Genomic DNA, 18,365 nt, shown 5'->3' with positions numbered 1-18,365 from the left:
ACACCCACACCACCCCTTTTTTTTTTCTTTTTTTTTTTGATGTGCTGCTATTGTATTTTATGTGGGAATAATTCTGGCAGTGGTTCTCAGCTCCTTGAGGGACATGGGTGGAGAAACATTGAGTTGGGGGAGTTGCAGAGGAATGTGTTTGCGGGGCTTAGTTATGAGCTGGATGCCAAAGAGCTTGTTCTGGTCGAGCCAAAGACTCTTTGAACATGTCTGGAAAGGGGACTCAGCAGGGTTAATGGGGAGCTTCAGTGCTGGAGATGGAGACTCCTATGTGCTTCTGGTGACTTCAGCACTGTGTCATTCCTGAGTGGGGAAGCAAGGGGGTGATGATTGCAGTTTAGGATTTTAATGTCTAATTCTTGTGGTGCTCAAGCCTTTATATTTGATGTGCTTTTTTTTTAAGATGCAAAGGTACATTTATGTGCGTACTGGTATGTGTAGGTGCCCCCTTGTGCTTAGGGATTCTTGAAAATCTTCCTGAGCATTTGTCTGTTGCTAACTTTCTGCCTGAATTACATGTGTAGTCTGTTTAGGCATTTTTAAAAATCCCATTACATACCTTCTGGAGACTTCACCTCTGGCTTTCACTGCTTCAGTTCTCTGTCTGGGAAGTGGAAGAATTACTGTTTCTTGAAGCATGACCCTTACCACAGAGGAGTTTCTGGAGAGCAATATGTTGAGAAATGTGAGGTGAGATATTATTACATGGGAGTCACTTAGAAGTGGCTGTGTTTATCTCTCTAGATTGTAAGATGCTTGGGGCAGGATGCTGTTTCCCAAGACAGTGTTATCCTTGTTTGGCCTCCCATGTGAATTCTGCTGTATTTTCCATCCCAGCTGCAATTAGTATGCTCCAGTGATACACCTTTCAGCAGTAATGCAGTCAACGCTTTGATTTGTATTAAGGAAGTTTGCCCTTGGTAATCCGCCTTCTCAGCCTCTGTTCTCCATCTGGAAAATGGGATAATATGACTTTTTTACCTGGGTGGGATTTTTTTATTGGGAAAACAAACAAACTTGCTTAGCTTGTGGTAGCGTGTCGCTGCCGCCTTCTGCATGCCCAGACCTTGGCCAATGCCAGAGGTGGGGCTTGTTGCTATTAACTGCAGTGGTTGCAGCACAGTGGGATCTTGATTCTCTGGTACAAGCAATTATGTTGCAAAGTTAGGGAAAATACAGGGTTTGTTAAACCTTACTGTGCCTCCTGGTTCTACGTAGAATTAGTCTGAGGAAGACTCTTGCTGTAGATCTCAAGTATCTAGTTTCCCACTCTCTTCTTAACCTCATTTGAATTTCTACCTGCCCATCAGGCGATAAAACTGTACAAGGCTCTTGCCTGATTTATTCGTTGCAGGAGTTGAAGAAAGATGATGACAATATGAGTTGTCAAAAGATTAGGGAAACCAGCTTAGTATTCAACAGTGAGGATCACAGCTTTGGCTGAGTCTTCACTCCTCACCATGTGAATACCCCATACAGAGGAGAAGCTGTAGTTGTAGTTTTGAGCATAAATGCATTTTGGACTTTGGAAAAGAAGCGCTGGTCTGAGGGCTGTCTTCAGCACAAGATGGGAGGAAGGTTTGTTATCTGGTGCTCTCCGCTGAAACACTGCAGTGCTTTTCCACTTTGGTGAAGCATTGGGATATAGATGGTAAAGTAGCTCACTTTCTCTATCTGAGCATCCCTTTGCCACGACCTTTCTGGGTTACCCTTCCTCAGAAGGGTGCCAATTTTGGAGGCAAAACAGCTGTGAATTTAGCAAGACTACAATATCTCTTAGTGTACAGTCTAGCTTAGTTGAGCTGGAGAAAGCCTAATTTGCAACCATATCAAATGAGCTCTAAGGAGGTTCTGCGGTGGATATGGAGAGTAATTTTGTATTGTGTTGGGCTGCATTGGTGGAAAATGGCATCTAGTTTTAAAACTTTGTTTACAGGTACAGAGTTAAAATAAAGTGCTTTTTTTGGTGCACATGGATGGTGTTCAAGACTGAAGTAATCACAGGTGTGCTTGAACCACCATTGAACAGACCTGCTCAGGTCCTGTCTACTGTGCTAAGTGTTTCTCCAGCTTCTTGGGCAGTTCTGCAGCTGGTTGAGGACAACTTCACTTTTGTGTTCGTGAACTGAAGTTATGCTTGTCGTGATAAAGTCGCTGTATCCCATGTTGGTGACTGTTAAAAAATTAACTGTTTCTCACTTCTCTTTCCTTTGCTTTCACCTGTGCAGCATGGTATGTTACAGTAGTGAAAACTGACTTATTTTGATAAATAAGTCAGTCATTTTGAACTGCCTTCCCTTTATGGTAAAGGTTAATATTTTCCAACTTACTCTTTTATTTTCACTGAAGCTCACACAAAGGGAACACAGTCTGAGCTATCCACTAGTCATCAAACCTCTTTCCCTTCCTCCTCCACCCGTCTTTTTCTGTTGTCTCTGTGAAAAACAGACAAACAGGTTTGCAAACAGTCAGTAGGTAGTTCAATGATTTTAAGGTTTCCTTTCTTGTACTCTGGCAAATTTCTAATGTAAACAGAATAGCACAACTAAGGCTCTAATTGTCATGAGAAGCTGCTGTTCCGAAAAGGAATAATTATAATAGTTTGTGCAGAACAGATTCTCATAAACCAAAATAGATACAACCTCTGTATTTTTGTGGGTAAAAATGTTAGGATTTGAATGAGTATTTTTCCTACAAACGTTTGCCTGAAACCTTTTTGATTAAAAGGGTGGCAAGATTACAGACCTAGCAAACTGAATATGAAATTAACAAGCCCAGAGACTGCATTTTGGTAAACCATAGAATTACTCTATGGCAAAAAGCCAGAGATCCATTAAAAAAAAAAAAAAAAAAGTACGGAAATGTGGTTTTGCTGTTTGTTGTGCTGTCTGCTGTAACTGAAAAAAACATACACTGTTTTATAGTGTGTTTTTTTCACAGTTTTGACCACAGTATTTAATTTCTTCATCCGACCACCACCGAGCTGGTACGTCCACCACTAATGTCCACTGGTTTTTATTTATTTATTGTTTTGAATCTACTGTGCGATTGGGTGTTGGTGGTTTGGTTTACCAGATGATCTAACAGTGGCTCTAAAGACTAGTCGAAACTTGCAGCTAAACCAGATCGTGTTGCTAACCTGAGAGGTGAAAAGTTTAGGATGTGGTTGATAGCAATGCGTCTTAGTTGCAGGTTAATGGAGGAAGTGAAACGGAGTGCCTTTCTGTGCTCAGAGAAGTATTGGTGTCTGTGACCAGATGAGCAGCTTGCCAGGAGTGCTGCTGTATGGTTTGGTCTCTTAACCCTGCCCTTGTTTGCTGACTCAAAGGGGTGTTCATGAAACGCCTCAGCTTAGAGGTTTTCTGTGTCTGAGACTGAAATTTTCCATGCACTTCAAGCGGACAGAAGGTGGCAATTGGTAATTAAAGGGGTGATCCCACATTTGGGTTAACCCGATGATAAACTGGCTCTGGGATGGGGTTTTTATTTAAAAAAAAATACAGTGTTTTTTTTGGGGGGGAGGGGCCTGGGTTTTAGCTTGAATAAGTTCATTGCTTGGTTCACCACATAACCACAAAAATGCTAGCAGCATGAGGGTGGGATGAGCAGGAATAGCTGGGTTAGGGGAGAGGCTCTTCAATGCCTGTTTTTATGCCAATTTAAAGTGCGTGTGAAGCTACAGTGAAAGCCTTCTCTCTGTTTCAGGAGCAGATACAGCGTAATTGGTGGGTGTGTAATCTGTATTTCTGGCCCAGACATTTTTATGGGGGAGAGTCATGGGTGCAAAACTGGACCAACTTCATGAACAGATTCTTTGGACTGATGCCTTTTCTGATGAAAACAAGTTTAGGAGAAATGCCTTGGTATTATGATCACATGCTTAATCTGTTTATAGAATTGATTATTCACCCCTTTCATTTGCTTACATTTGACCTACTTTCCACATTCTAGATGTTTTTATTAAAGTCTGTAGGTGCAGCATGATGAAGAGTGCACTTAACATATGGTGCATCTTGAGCATTTGTCTGAAATTAATGCAGTTCATAGTAGCTCTCCACACAAAGTGTGATCTCACAGGGAGTTACAGCGCTGGAAAAGGTTTCATGAAATCTACATTTCCCAACCAGAGTTCTCCTTTGCTCCATGCCTCCTGTTCTGCTTTTTATGGCATTTTTTTAAACTTTGTGTTTCTTTAAAAAGTTATTTTAAGTTGAAATCCCTCTTGAATGAAGAGTATTTGAAAACTTCAATAATACTGATATAGTTTAAAGATAAATGCCATTTAGCATCGCTTGACTCAGAGTCTGTCCTGGCAGGAGTTTTACTGGGGGAATGCCATTCAAATGAATTGAACATCAAGATATACTTAATCTATCCAGTTGTCTTGGACAAGTGAATTTCCTGAACACACTAAGCATGCATGCCTTACAAATGTGTTACCATTTGCTTTGCAAATCTGTCTTCTTAGGCAGGTGAAAAAGAGGATCGTAAACTGCCTGATTATTTTAGACGTACTTCACTAGTGAAACTACCACTTGTTAGATATTGACATGTTGAAGGATAAAACTATCTGTTCTTTCCTTGTCCTCCTTCACTTATGGGAAAAATAACAAGAAAACCCAGTTGTAGAAAGGCTGAAATCCACATAGTTTTCAGCAGAGGTAGTTATGATCCGCAATGATTGAAATTATGAGCCATGACAATTCATATCAATATTTTCTCCTCAATAGGAGTTGGAGCTACAGATGGTTGTTTTTTTGTTGGTGTCAGGAAAGCAGCATTCTGCTGCATCAAGAATCGCTTCCTGTTGAGCTAGTCGTTGCAGCAAGTGTTTTTCTTAAAAAATATGAATATGAATCAGTATGATCTGAGTGGTGGCAGAGATGTGTGAAATGCTGGAACTTCCAGTCTCTCCTCTCTGGATGAAAGCACTCAGTTCGCTGGCCCCTCGGTGCTGTCCCTCTTCACTCTCAGGGCAACCTGCTCCGGAGAAAAGGAACTGGGATGCTGGCTGGCTGTGTCATCGTATGCTGTACGGTGTGAGCCCCGGGTGACGGGGCTGGTGACAGTCCATAGGGTGCTGAGGTGTGGAAGTTCACGGTGGGTGCTTCTGTAGAAATGTGGCATTGCCATCCCAAAGCATGACAAAATCAGGAGTTTGCACCTGAAGCTGAAACTTGAGTTTAGATTCAGAGTGAAAAGAAAATGTGCCCAACTTATATATTGTTAGTATTTTAGGTAACTTTCACGTGTTGAATGTTGATTAAAAAAAAACAACACAAGAAAAAACAACAGCAAGTCACAATGGAAAAGGAGTTAAAATGTTGTTTCCTTTGTGTAGACTACTTTTCTTTGAAATAAATACCAGCTTCTTTTTTTTCTTTTTGCTTGATTTCTTAAGCTAATTGATCGCTGTTCACCACGTGGTGTGAAATTGCTGGGTAGGTAGAAGAGAAGCGGGATTGAAGGCAAAACGTGACAAAGTTTTCAAACACTTGTAGAATTCTTGTAACCAGATCTAACAAATCCATTCAATAGATCGCTGTGCTGATTGACAGTATATGTATCTTTTCTGGAAGCAAACATTATCAGGTGTGATTATCAATGAATCAGACAGGCTGCGGGGCTCTGCCTTCCATGACCTGCAGTGCTGAGGCGGGTAGGCAAAGGAGATCAGAGGTGGAAGAGAAGAAGTAATCGTGTTCCCAATGCAGAAGGGCGGATTCCTGTCCTCCAGGTGAATCTGGAAGAAAATAAATGGAGTTCAGCAGTCACGTTGCTTGTCATCTTTCTGTGGGAAGACTTCTGATTGCTGCTTTTATAAGCTTATTGATCAGCTTTATGTAGTTCATTGCAACTTGGAACAACACAACACTTACTGGAGAAACTAAATTTTCTTCCTGCTTTTTTGCCAGACTGTTACGTGTTACCATTGGTTGCAGTATTTTCTGCAAGCTTCAAGCCTGAGCTGTATAACTTTGTAGATGTCACTGGAAGTGAGAGATGTCACTCACAGTTCTCAACCGTGATAGCTTATCAGCTTCATGGTGGTTAACATTTGGAGCATGCTGCTCCAGCGTTAAGCACCGTAGCCATAATGCAGGGAGGGGATGTAGCATAATGGGTGCCTCTAGCTGCTTCTGAGTCTTCCTTTGTGTGTATCTGCAAATGAAACGTAAGTGCTGGTGGAGATCAGAAGTGGACACTGGCAGCTCTGTTCTGTAAAAGGAAAATAATTTTAGTGTTTGTTTAGTGGTAACATTTAGAGAGAGTCAGAACCCCCTTTCCTAAGCACTATATATGTTAAGTTTTAGAAGCCTGGTTTCTTTTAAATTCACCTGCTAGAGGTTTTCAGCTTTTTCATGATACACTGCCTCCTTAGTATTTTTCAAGGACAGTTAAGGACACCTCAAGTTAAACATAAGCCTACTGAGAACAGGTTTTGACTATCTCTCTCACCTTTTTTTTTTTTTTTTAGTTTTTCACAATGTACACATTGAAACCACTGATCTGCAGTATTTCTTTCCGCCTGCTTTTCCTGATACCCCTGAGATTATGAACTTATGGTGTAAATAAATGGGGGACTTTATGCATCGAGTTCAGTTAAAACAGTGCACTAATCCCACTATATGAGTATAGTTTCGAGGGGCAGCTCATCCGACTTGTGCCATTTCCAGCAGGCACAGAACGTTTTGGAGGGATGTGTGAGAGGAGGAATTGAGTTGTAAGGGAGTGGTGATTGTGCAATGCTGCTGTGTTTCAGCTGCTAGGGGAAAGATTAAAATCGGAAATTCTGACCTGATTGCGGCTAGGAGACAGATGCAAAGGACTGAACGTGGAGCTGAAGCTGCCTAAGTGTGATGCCACAGGTTTAGAAGCTTAAGAAAAAAGTTTTATTTGTTTTTTTAAACTAGGGAGTCAGGTTCCTTCAGTTAGTGGTGGAAACTTCTCATCCCTGTGTCATGAGGCCATATTTCATAAAACATGTATTGCTCTGAAATGCTGAGGATTGCCGGTAGGTGAAGGGATAGTGCCTTTCAGAGGATTTAAGAGCTCCGCTGATGGAGGCAGCACCTCCCGTGGCAGTGTCCCCTCCTTACTCGTTTCTATCTGCTTTTCCACTGAGCGTCTCTTGCTGCCTTCGAGGGAGGGAAATTGAAGCCACTCTCTGCCGTTTCAGGTTCTGCTTGCAGCCCTTTTTCTTGATGTTTGCAGGTGGCTGGGGCAGGGCAGGGCAGGGTGCAGCTTGCTATGCTGCCTGGTGGCAGCCTGAATGAAGGGCTGTGAGGATCTGCCGGCTGTGCATTTCTGTTCCCCTGTTTGCTGGTAGAAGTTGGTCTTAACAGAAAACATCGACTTGCTCAAGTGACAGGCTTGAAGCATGTTTATATGTCACCTAACTTGACTTGCTTTTTATTGTTTTAATCATGAATGATTCAGTATGTATCCTTTCTTGCTCAGTTGAGCTGCACGTGGTTCTTGAAACATTAAATAAAAGCCATGTCTTATCAGTTCACTTCAGCAGCCCACGGACTGGGATGTACATTAGAAAATTGATTTTGAAAACTCTTCCGCTCCGATTTATTGCTTATGTTGCTATCTGCAGTATTTTGTGCAAAATAAGCACCTAAATTAACTTACAAAAGGTAAGTATCAAGTTTACAGTACTTCATGAGCTTAGCTGGGACCTTTGTAAAGGAGGCTGATAGGAAAGTGAGGTGGAGAATGTGCTTGTGATTATTCAGCAGAGTCTGGTGGTCCTGCTTGTGTTCAACTCGTACACGCATTGCTCAAATTGAATCTCCTAAACTTCAGCAGTTGGCTTAGTAAAGAAGTGGTTTTCTGTTTAGCGTCCTTCTCACCAGAGAACTTTTCCTTCCACTCTCTTTGACTACAAGACTAGACTCTTGGTGGCTCAGTTTCCAAGCGCCGTTCCTTTAGGGCTGAAAAGAAATTTTATATTCAGGGCTTGCAGTTATTTCCTCCACTTCTGAAGAACTGGAGTAAGCACTTCCAGACAACAGTCTGTGATTAAAACAAAACACATTCTTCTTTATGAAAGAAGAGTTAATTTTCTGTGAAATACTAAGATTAGCTTTTTTGCCTGCTTTATTCAGAATCGTGATATGTCTCATACAGCGTAATAATGTTTTTTGTTCTCACTAATTTGTGAAATGCTTGTTTAGATACTATGGGTGTGTGCATGTGTTCGTGGTAAGCACTTAATAAACTAGATTGATCTTTTTGGCAAAGGCTGCATTGTGTAGAACAAATTAAACCTGAAATAACAGTTGTTGCAGATTATTTTTCTGAAAGTGTAATTGCATATATTCTTTTTCCTACTCGCAGCTGAAATGGGTTTCCCAATAGTGTTTTATTATTCTGTTTTATTTCAACAATACATATATAGTAGTTTTGTTTCCATTCCACTGACAGACCTACAGCCTCCAGTGGTAATTCTTTACCAGCAATTTTTTATAATTGTAATAACTATGGAACTTTGTGAAATATAGTGGAAATATTTTCCTGAAGTTTATACACTATAAATAAAATCTCAATTCTCTTTTTTCCCTCCGCCAAAAAAGAATGCAAATGGAAATTTTTAAGCAACAAATTGATTCTGCACTCCCTATGTATTAGAACAGTTCAGAGTATTTTAATATCTGGAGTTTATATGACACTTGCTTCTCTTTTAGTCCCCATCTGTGCTAAGAATTTGGACATACGCTAAAATACTTACCGAGGCACTAAACATAGTCCCATATTTTACTGGGTGCTTATGTCCTATTTTAGCTGTGTGTAGCAAGGGTAAATTGAATTAAACCCCTACGTTGCCCTCCTCAAAGGGATGCAGGAGTCTAATGGTCCATCGCGTGCTCCCCTCTGCGTGCAGCTGGCAGCTGGGGGGCTGTGGTTGTATCCCAAGGACCAGCTTTGCACTGCTGCCTTCAGGGGCTGCCTCACCTCGTGGGACCCAAGGTGCAGCCTTGCCTGCTGGCTTGTCTTAGAAACGTTTTTCAGGATGATTTATAGGCACTTGCAAACTTAAATGTCAGGTTTTTAGGCCTCAATACGAGGCACTTAGGTACCATTTAACCATCGGCTTTGGTGAAAAAGATTTTGTTGGCTGAACTGGGGACCTAAGCTGCTGCTCTTATGTTGTGTCCCTGCAGTGATGCTAAGGGACAGTTAGCTGATGTGGGTCTTCATTCCGTTACTTGGATCAGATTCTGGCACAGTGGTTTTATTATTGTCTCTTTATATTCATAACAAAGCAAAAACGTTATTAACATTGTAGTTAATGAATATTTAATCTTTCTCTTTTTAAAAAAGATGCCACATCAGTGCCTATGAAAAGAGCTCAAAACTGTTAAAATAGTGTCTTTTGTAGGTGTCTCCCAAAGGATGCAAATGATACAATCTTGCATTGGATAAGTAAAATGACGATTCCAGCCCGACCCTTCCCTGCCTGCCTCTCCCTCATCTTTTCTAATTCCGTGCTGGTGGGTTTTTATGCAAAACCAAACATCTTTTGTGTTTAGGGAAAGGGGTAATAGAAGTGTCGGTGTTTGTTAACATATTTGACAAACTATGGCAGCAAAAGCTATCCTTTTTATATTTTGGCATGAACAATCGCCCTTTTATTGGGCCATTAATGCTATTTCAGAGCATCACGCTGTATCCACAGGCAATAATTTAGCAGCTGTTTATCAGGAGCTTTCATAAAGCTCTGAATAGTATTATAACATTCAGTAACCCTAACAACAGCATTTTAGAATCTATGCCCATTTAAATGGGATATCCGTGAATGTAGTTGTTCAGGGATGCGTGACCCACATAACCTATAAATTTGATTGGAAGTTACAGTGCTGGCATAGGCTGATGGATAGCAGATTAGAGCCCTGATTAACCATGTGATTCACAGGCTGGGAATATATTGTCCTAAGAAAGATTCATCAGATGCAATCAGAATTTCAAGTGGTCAGATGAAATTCAAATGTGCTATGTGCTTTTTTTTTTTTTTTCCTTTTTTTCCTCCCCTTCGTTCCTTATGCTTTGCTTCTTAGGTTGCCCTCTGTTATTTATTTATTTTATTTCCAGAGCTGAAAAATACTTCTTTGATGAATCTGCTCCTCACCCTAAAGCTGTCTGTCTGTTATTCATCAGAAAGCAGGTCACAGTTCAGTGAGCAGAAGAAAAGATTTTAATAGAAGCTGTGCCAAGGGCTGTAATGCATCATTTTAGGGCCCTAATTACATTACAATGACAAATATCAATGGTGACAACAGCAATAACCTACATCCTTTAATGGCTACGCTGGAAAAGGAGTTCAGGCGCTGCGCCATCAGATTATACTTGGTTTCAAAACATAGGCCATTAGAAGTGTGTGTGTCCACAGTATTAGTGCCCGATAACTGAAGCCCAGTGGAAAGGCCTGTAAATAAATGATGCCTCTCTAAAGCCTGGTCCCGTGGGACAAAAGAGGCAAAATTAGATGACCGTGGAAGCAGCCGTGTTTCCGAGGCAACTTTGACTTCCTGTGTGAGGAATTGGCTGCCTGATTTTATGAAATAATACTTTTTCTTTCTCCTGCCAATTAGGTTGATCATGAAAAACCCATTGGCCTGACATCTAGGAGAAGAGAAGAACCTAAGCTGATTTTCAAATGTAGGGTTGTAAAAATCTGTATGAGCATAGAGATGTGAAGTGGACTCGTGTTTTATTTTGTGTCTGACTTTGTACCTTGTGCAAAGAAGAACAATTTTCTAGTGGCAGTAGAAACAGGTCTACTGAGATGCTAACCTTACATCAGCAGTAGTTACACCTTCCAGTTTTGGGATAGCATCGCAAGAAAGCCTCTCTAGCTAGCTTCAGGCGGCTAACTCTTTCTCTTGTATGTTTTGCAGTAAACAGTCAAGCTGGTTGCTGTGGTATTGTCCCATACTGCTAATTGCAGAAACAGTTGCAGTGTCAAGGCGGAGGGTACTTTGTATTTACTGTGTGAAAATGTCTGGTTTAAGACTTTTTTGGGGTACAGAATGTGTAATACCCTTTCTGTCACTTGTGCACGTCCACCGCGTTTTCCTCCATGCCTTCCTGCTGCCTGCGGTCTCCGAAGGTGAGCAGTCCATGCCTCAGTCGTGCCGTGCCTCTGCGGTCCACATTGGTGATGTCGAGGGTGATGGAACTGGACAGTACACACAGCCACGCGACTGGGGACGCTCACTGTTACGGGAAGTGAGGACCGTTTTAGTAACTTGAAATAGTATAAACACCTGCTTGAGAGTAGTGAGGGCTTCTCGGCCTTGCTGTGACTGGCGTAGCAGGCGCCTTGCCTAGCTGAGAAATGCTGCTGGGGAACGTCCTGCCATCCCCTGAAGCTCTTAGCGAGCTCTTTGCCTTCTCCATAGGTTGAGCTGGGTACTGTCTCTGTCAGCTCACTTTCCTGCATGCTGCATGGAAGGACTCGCTGTTCTGCACTCCAATGGGGTTCATATCCAGAGGCTTATTATGGTTGTATAACTGTTCATATTCAGTCACCTGTTTTCAGTTACGCACAGCTTCTTGGAAGACACTTTTTAGCTTAACATTTCCCAGGCTCAGAATCTGTCGGAGGTGAATTTTTATATAAATACTGAGCAAATACGTTTCAACCACTTTTTGGCCAGAAGAGCAGTAGAAGAGAGACATACTGCTTCTGGGGGGCGGGGAGGGAAGTGATCAAAAGAAAAACTTCATAGCTGAAATAGCTTGAAATAGCTGGGATCGAGTACCTTAATTGAGAAGAAATGCCTCAAAGTGAGTTGAATAAAACTTTTTTTGTAGACCAAGCATTATTCTAGCTGAACTAGAATTTATGGGTTTGATGGGGAAGTTGGTGAAATTTTACAGCCTGTGTTGCTCAGGAGGTCAGATAAGACAATTGTAGCAGCCCCTTCTAGCCTTAAAAATCTGTGAATCTACAAGTCTTTTAAAATTGCATTCTGAGCTCCTGCGTGGCACTTGGAGCCAGTTTTATTCTCGGTTCCTAAGTGATGCAGTAGAGGCACCCAGCTGACGTAGCTGTGGTGGAAGAGCAGTCTTCTGCTGGGCACAGCCAAGGCAAGGGGTCCCCACGGGAGCTGCCCGGGGGTCAGGTTGTTACGGGCATTTTAAAGATGGATCAGAGAAGTTGTTCTGCAGCAGTGGAAAGCATCACATGCCTTTTTTCGCGAAGGCATATACGTGTGTTAAACGGCAGGTCACAAGGGCTTCAGCTCAAGTCAGGGCGGCAGCACTTTGGAGTTTTCATATGGAAAAGCTTTGAAGAGCAGGATGTGTAGTTTTCTCTTTGGTTTTAAAGCACACAGGAGATTCCTTTAAAAAAAAAATAGCAGCGTGGCTGTGACCCAAAATTTGTTAATGACTAAGTTAATGGTGCTTGAACCACTACAGCACAGGTACTTTGGAGCTGTGCATCATATTATGGTCTATAATTCCTTAATCAAATATTTTTTTCTCAAGTAATGCCGTATTGGATCATGCAGCCTCTCTGGCTGAAGCTCAGATGCACACATCTTGTTGCTCCCTTTAGTGGTCTGTGTAACAAGCAGTTTGTAAATCGCTGTGTCAACAAGTGTAGTGAACACAGTCTGTTTAAAGGGGTATTTAGGTTTTACCTTGTGGGATATCTGATATTATAGGCACATACAGACCTTTGAACTTATCAGGTAATTTAGCTTTGTGGTGAACAGAACATATTCTCAAGTGTCCTATGAGGTACCTATGCTGCTGAATAAACAGGAAAGGTGTGGTAGATGAATGTAAAAAATGTATTAAAATGCATAACTTTAACGAGATGAGGACTTGCATAAACAGTGAAGACCAGTGAGAAGATACTGGGACAGCGTAACACAGAAATTGCTGTATAAGTAACCTACAGAGTTCAGATGGATTTCAGAGAACTGAAGAAATTGCGTTGCAAAGCGGTATGTGTTAACACACAGTGCAGGGTGCACAAGGGGGCAGAGTCAGTTTCACAGGTGCTGTTACCTCTAGTGTACCATGTCTTCTGGGTACGACGTGGCTGTGTAACTGCAATGTTCCTTGAACCCAGATCTGTTCTAGATAGGATTCTGACTTTTTTGCTGCTGGTTCTGAGCCTTTCTGTTCTAAAGGTTCTTTTCTCAGCATTCACAATTTAAAAGACAGCGTAGCAAGGAGGCTGGAAGGGTTGCTGTTAAAAGAAGGATGCCTAAATTGCACAAGTTTGTATGTCTTCATCATACAGTTAGTGACTTTGCAAGAGGAAGACCGTTCTGTCCTACTGTATAATGAGGAACTGACCCTGGTTACAATTTATTAGAAGAAAGTTATGATTTATTGTAAGAAAGTCTATGTGGCTTTAAATATTCTGTTTCTGGAGCTGTAATTCTTCTTTTCTCTTTCCAAATCTCCTCCGTCTCTATTCAGATTTGAAGATTAAATACACAGAATAAGAATTGATCTCCAGTATGGAAATAAAACATTGTATATTACTCATTTCTGATCACAGTTGCAACATGAAAGTAACTACTATTAACCTTGGGTTTGATAACAGCATAAATATGAAAGACGACTGGACTGCAGTATCCCTTTCTGAAATATGTGGTAGAATGACTGTCAGTGAAGTTGTATATTGCGTTGCTAACTTTCTCATGATATGCAGTGTTATTATAGAAGTAATTGTTCCCTTTGCTTACAGTGGCATTGTTGTAGTTTGAAATGATCCTTCTTTTTCCCTCTTAGGAGAGAGTTTAGTTCAATACACAGTATTTTCTTTATCTTTCTTCTTACATTTCCTGAAGATTTTTTTCTGTAAATGCCTTTGATTGCGTTACCAGAATTAACTTTTCTTTGTGTGTTTTTAGAGAAAACTTTTTAGCCAGGAATGATTGGCTTCCTAGGTATTGTTGAATTTGTTATTTTGATAATGCGTTCTGGCCAGAGGATGACTAGAGATAAAAAAAACCCAAACAAATGTATCTTCTGTTTTCATAGGTGACCATAGCGTCTGAGAACTGATATAATTGAACTTCTTTTTTCTTGTCACTTGCAGGCAGAAATTGTCAAGAGGCTGAACGCTATATGTGCACAAGTCATTCCCTTTCTGTCCCAAGAGGTAGGTAGTAATTTGTATTGGTGCCGATGTAAACGATTGGCTCATCGTGTCTATTACAAAAGTGGGACTTTGGGTTTAGGCTTTTTCTTTATGAAAGTCTTGGTGCTTGTAAATGACTTTACACTGTGCTGTTATCAATCTAACTTCATGTTCTTCTCCAAGTCCATTATAACATCGTTTAAATATATTTATGAAATGAAACGTGTTGTAACGTGCTAGGCACAATTTTGGTTGTTTAAATATTTTGCTGTCATGTACAATGCAGTTTTTCCTCACAATTACAACTTTGTCAATCTGAAATCAGAGGATAGCTTGCAAAAATGCTAGAAAGGCATGATTTGTGCTACATTCTTGGCAGCAAGCATTGAAGTTTGGCAGAAACTTCTGTTTCGGTATACCAAATAGTGATGTTCAACACAGTAGGCATACACATGCAGCTTTTTTTCTGCCTTTTTTCTCTCCACATCGCAGATTATGTATTACCTTAAATCCTTTTATGTTTTCTGTGTATTTGGGGAATATAGACAGAAGACTGAAACTGGCTGCGAGCTAATTCCTCTAAGCATTAATTTTCTCCAAATTGTGATTTGCTGGTATTATCTTGAGTACATCATACATACTTTGAGGGGCACTGGGATTTGGGAGAGTTGGTGGGAGCTGGAGAGGGAGCCTTGGAGCTGCAGGTGTGTGTGAAGTAAAATGAGAAGAATGGCTCACGAAAGGAGACCTGAGGTGCTCAACAGCTTCCCCTGTCCACCCTGCTGGAGGACTGCGGTCTGCTGGCGCAGGCTGGCAGGCATCTGTGTAAGGCATGGTTTCGTTTCAGTAGAGTCAGCAGCTGAGAAGTCAAAGCTGGAAGGTGCATTTCAGTGCATTGCATCCGTAAAATGTCATGCCTGAGAACACGCTGCAACTCTTTCTCCCACCTCTTCAGTTGTTCTGTGAAGTGCCATTGCTTTTCAAGCTGCTCATCCTGCTGCAGGCGAGGGGCTGTGCACTTGGTATCAGCATTTGGCTAGTGTGTTGCGTGTGCACACGCATGTGTGCATCACTGTGTGTTTGAAATAAAGAATAACGCTATCAAATCGAGAACCCGACAGTGTTCGGGAGCACCACTGTACTCTGCGCTTACAAAGATGGATTTGTGGAAACTAAATGATGTGTAATGTTCTAGTTAATGCCACTGGGGGACCAGAATTCAAGTCCTGCATGGATCTGAAACTGTAGCTGTTGATTTTGTGCTTTGACTGCTGCAGAATCTGTACACATCTAGTTACAGGGTTTTATTTGCTGTGCAGGAATAGCACACTGTATAAAAACGAGGTGTAAGGCTGATTCATACTTACGCTAAAGTGAGCACTAAAATGGCACGGTTTTGAAACAAAAGCAGGGAGGAGTCTTTGACAGGCAAAGCTGTGCTCTTGGCAAAGGCATGGGATCCACATTTCCACAACAGAGACGTCTTCTCTATAGTGTGTGATACTGGGTTTAGAAGCTTTGTACCAGTGTACTACTGCTGGTAGTGATACTGCTATATTCAGCTGAAATGCTGAACAAAACTTTTATTGCTGTACACAAGTAAGTCACACTGTTCTGCCTGCTCTGCTTTCACAAACCCAGCCCACTTGCTTTCTTGGGGTAGATGTTTCTTGCCATGTAGACCAGCAAGGGGATTACATGGGCTTAGAATACATTCGAAGAAAGTTGTGTTTGATTCACAGTGACTGATAGATTTTTGCCTTTGATTTTGGAAATCCTAGCCTCCACTCTCTCTACATGCTCACATGGAAGTTGGGGAAGGAGGGGGAGAAAGGCTGTAGGTTTTCGAGCTTTGATGTTAGTGGTGTCCCCCTCAGGTGAGCGTGGGCGCTCTGCTTGTTTTTATTCTGCTCCGTATACATCATGCTCTCCTATGCCTGGAGCTAAATCGCCCTGGAGTCATTCTCCTGAGAGCTGGCTTTGGTACATTTTAAGTCCCTGCTGTAGAGGGAGGAGGCACGGTGAAGGCTGCACATCCTACTTCCTTCTTTCCTTCCACAGAGGAGAATCTCCCATGTGGTGCTGCCACGTGGTAACTTGTGAACCGTGAGCCAAAGGCCCTGCTCACTGTTTAACCGCTTCGTGGCCATCAAGCTAGGCATGGAGAGCAATTTTGAAGTAATTCTGGACTTTACCATTGCAGTAGCTTGTCGTTAATACACTAGTTGTAAGAACTATGTAGGTAGCCAACTGAGATGATCCAGATGGTAAATTTAGAAAATTATATTGTCCCACTTCTGTCATGGGTACAGTACCACCCAGTGAGGGCTTAAGCCCACTGGTGTCAGTGTGCTTAATGACTGCTGTTTGCTTTGTTAGGCTTCAGATCAGGTCTTTGAGTTAAGCAGTTTTAGATCTGAAAACAGGCTCTCATACGCCTTCTGTACTAGTGAGCCTCTGCTTTTTAAATCCGTGGCCTGTACAGTTTCCTTCATCTGTTTGCACGTCTTGTTTACCGGGTCTTACAGCTCCTCCTCTGCGCATGATGCATGGTGCCAAAGCTCTTTGGGCTACAGAGGAGATGGAGAGGTCAGAAAATTCACAGCTTCAGCGCTTTTACATGCATTGACAAAGACAAAAGGGAGCACTTGCAAAAAGCCGGTGTAAACATTCATCTTATGTGGAGGAAAATGTGCTTTTCAGTTTTATCTAGGAAGCGGGGAGCGGGACTAGACAGCAGAGGGGGGTTGAAAGGGGAAGCACAAAAAAGCTTTTCATGTGTCTTGACAGTGCCACTGACGATCGTGATAGTTTTCATACTGGGATTAGGAAAATCGTGGTAACTGTTTGACCTCTATTAGTAGAAACACTTACTTAAGTCAGTTTTTATTGGCACATGCTGATGAGTTAACAGAGAACTGATCTCCAGATCAGAGTATTCTGCTAGCTTTGGTTTCTGTCTAATTTGTGTCTTTAGAAAGTGAGTGTCTTAATGGAAGTCTCTTTATTTCATCATCTAGATTAATAGAGAATTGAATTGCAGCGTGCTTTTGCTGTTTATGCATTTTGCATACAGTCTAATTGTGGAATAGTGGCTGAAAAATGTGATCAGTCTGCTTTGTATTGTGCCTGAGGGAAAAATGAACAAAATACAGTGGTTACATGCACTGATGGCAACATTATTGCCTCATAATAGCACCAGGTTAACTTGTCTTATTGCTTGTTAACTTTGTAAGGAATCAATGGCTTGCGATAACTCACTTAGAAGTAAGAAATTGTGGCCAAAATCGCTAGAGATCTCGTGAAAAGGATGCAATTATAATACATCACTCTACTGTGTACTAGCGCCTGCTTTGTTTCAGAGGGCAATCCAGTGAAGCATTCAGGAAGTTCTCCAGGCTTCAGTCAGTTTTACTGTGCTGTACATCATCTACGCATATATTGAAAGTAAAGTTCCTAACCTGCCTGAGTAAGCAGTCAAGTGGTACCTTGTTTTTACATGGACTCAGGCAGGCTGTAAAAAACAGCACCAAGAAATAGAAGATTCCCATTTTGATAGGAAAGAGTGACTTTGTGGTTGAGGCATGAGGTGGCCCTCAGGGGCGATGGGTGTTCAGTTTCTGCTGTGGTTTCAGGCTTCCTGTGTTGCAGCAGTCATTTTGCACCTCCCTGTGACGTTGTGTGATACCAGCGTGCTCAAAGTAGTTCCTGTTGCATAAGGTGAAGTGGGTGCCTGCAAGGTTGTAGGTAAATACTTGGAGGTTGTTAGCACTCAGTTAATTTAGTTTTGATCTGGTGCAGCTGGTATGGTATTTTGATGTTCACATAATCAAATGATCTAGCCAGTAAGATGCAATTCATTTTGCGTCTGAAGCTGTGGATCATACCTCTGCTGATTAACGCTCCTTCTCAACTGGATTATCAGCTGCAGCACAGTGTGGCACTTGCGCAGCCCTGTGGTTTTCAAGTTGGGGCTGGTTCCTGCCTGGTCAAGGTGGCGTCTGTGGCTGGCTGTGTCCTGTGGCTATCCTTGTGGGACCCTGCGGGCTGTCCAGCACCGAACGGCCTCATTGGCTGGGTTGTGGTGTTTGTTCAGTGTGGCTGGAGATATGCATATGTCATGGTTACCTTCTTTTGAGTAAATACTGACTGTGTTTATATTCATGAGACACAGGCAAGCTTGCTGATTTACAGCTGACGACGTGGTTGTGGCAACCTGGAGCTCAGCACAACCTAC

General features: G+C 41.9%; 1 protein-coding gene across 3 annotated transcripts in view; it reads left to right on the top strand.

Annotated features, from left to right (window-relative positions):
- The window catches only part of LOC104331895 (TLE family member 4, transcriptional corepressor), a 97,550-nt gene that overhangs the window by 16,475 nt on the left and 62,710 nt on the right, over positions 1-18,365 (top strand). For all 3 annotated transcript variants that reach the window (XM_075410520.1, XM_075410521.1, XM_075410519.1), the window contains exon 5: positions 14,087-14,149. In XM_075410520.1, coding sequence (XP_075266635.1) covers positions 14,087-14,149 — 63 coding nt within the window. The remainder of the gene's footprint in view (positions 1-14,086; positions 14,150-18,365) is intronic.

Source organism: Opisthocomus hoazin, chromosome Z (assembly GCF_030867145.1).
Source record: "Opisthocomus hoazin isolate bOpiHoa1 chromosome Z, bOpiHoa1.hap1, whole genome shotgun sequence".
NCBI classification, from domain to species: Eukaryota; Metazoa; Chordata; class Aves; order Opisthocomiformes; family Opisthocomidae; genus Opisthocomus; species Opisthocomus hoazin.
This window is presented reverse-complemented; position numbering and strand designations above follow the sequence as displayed.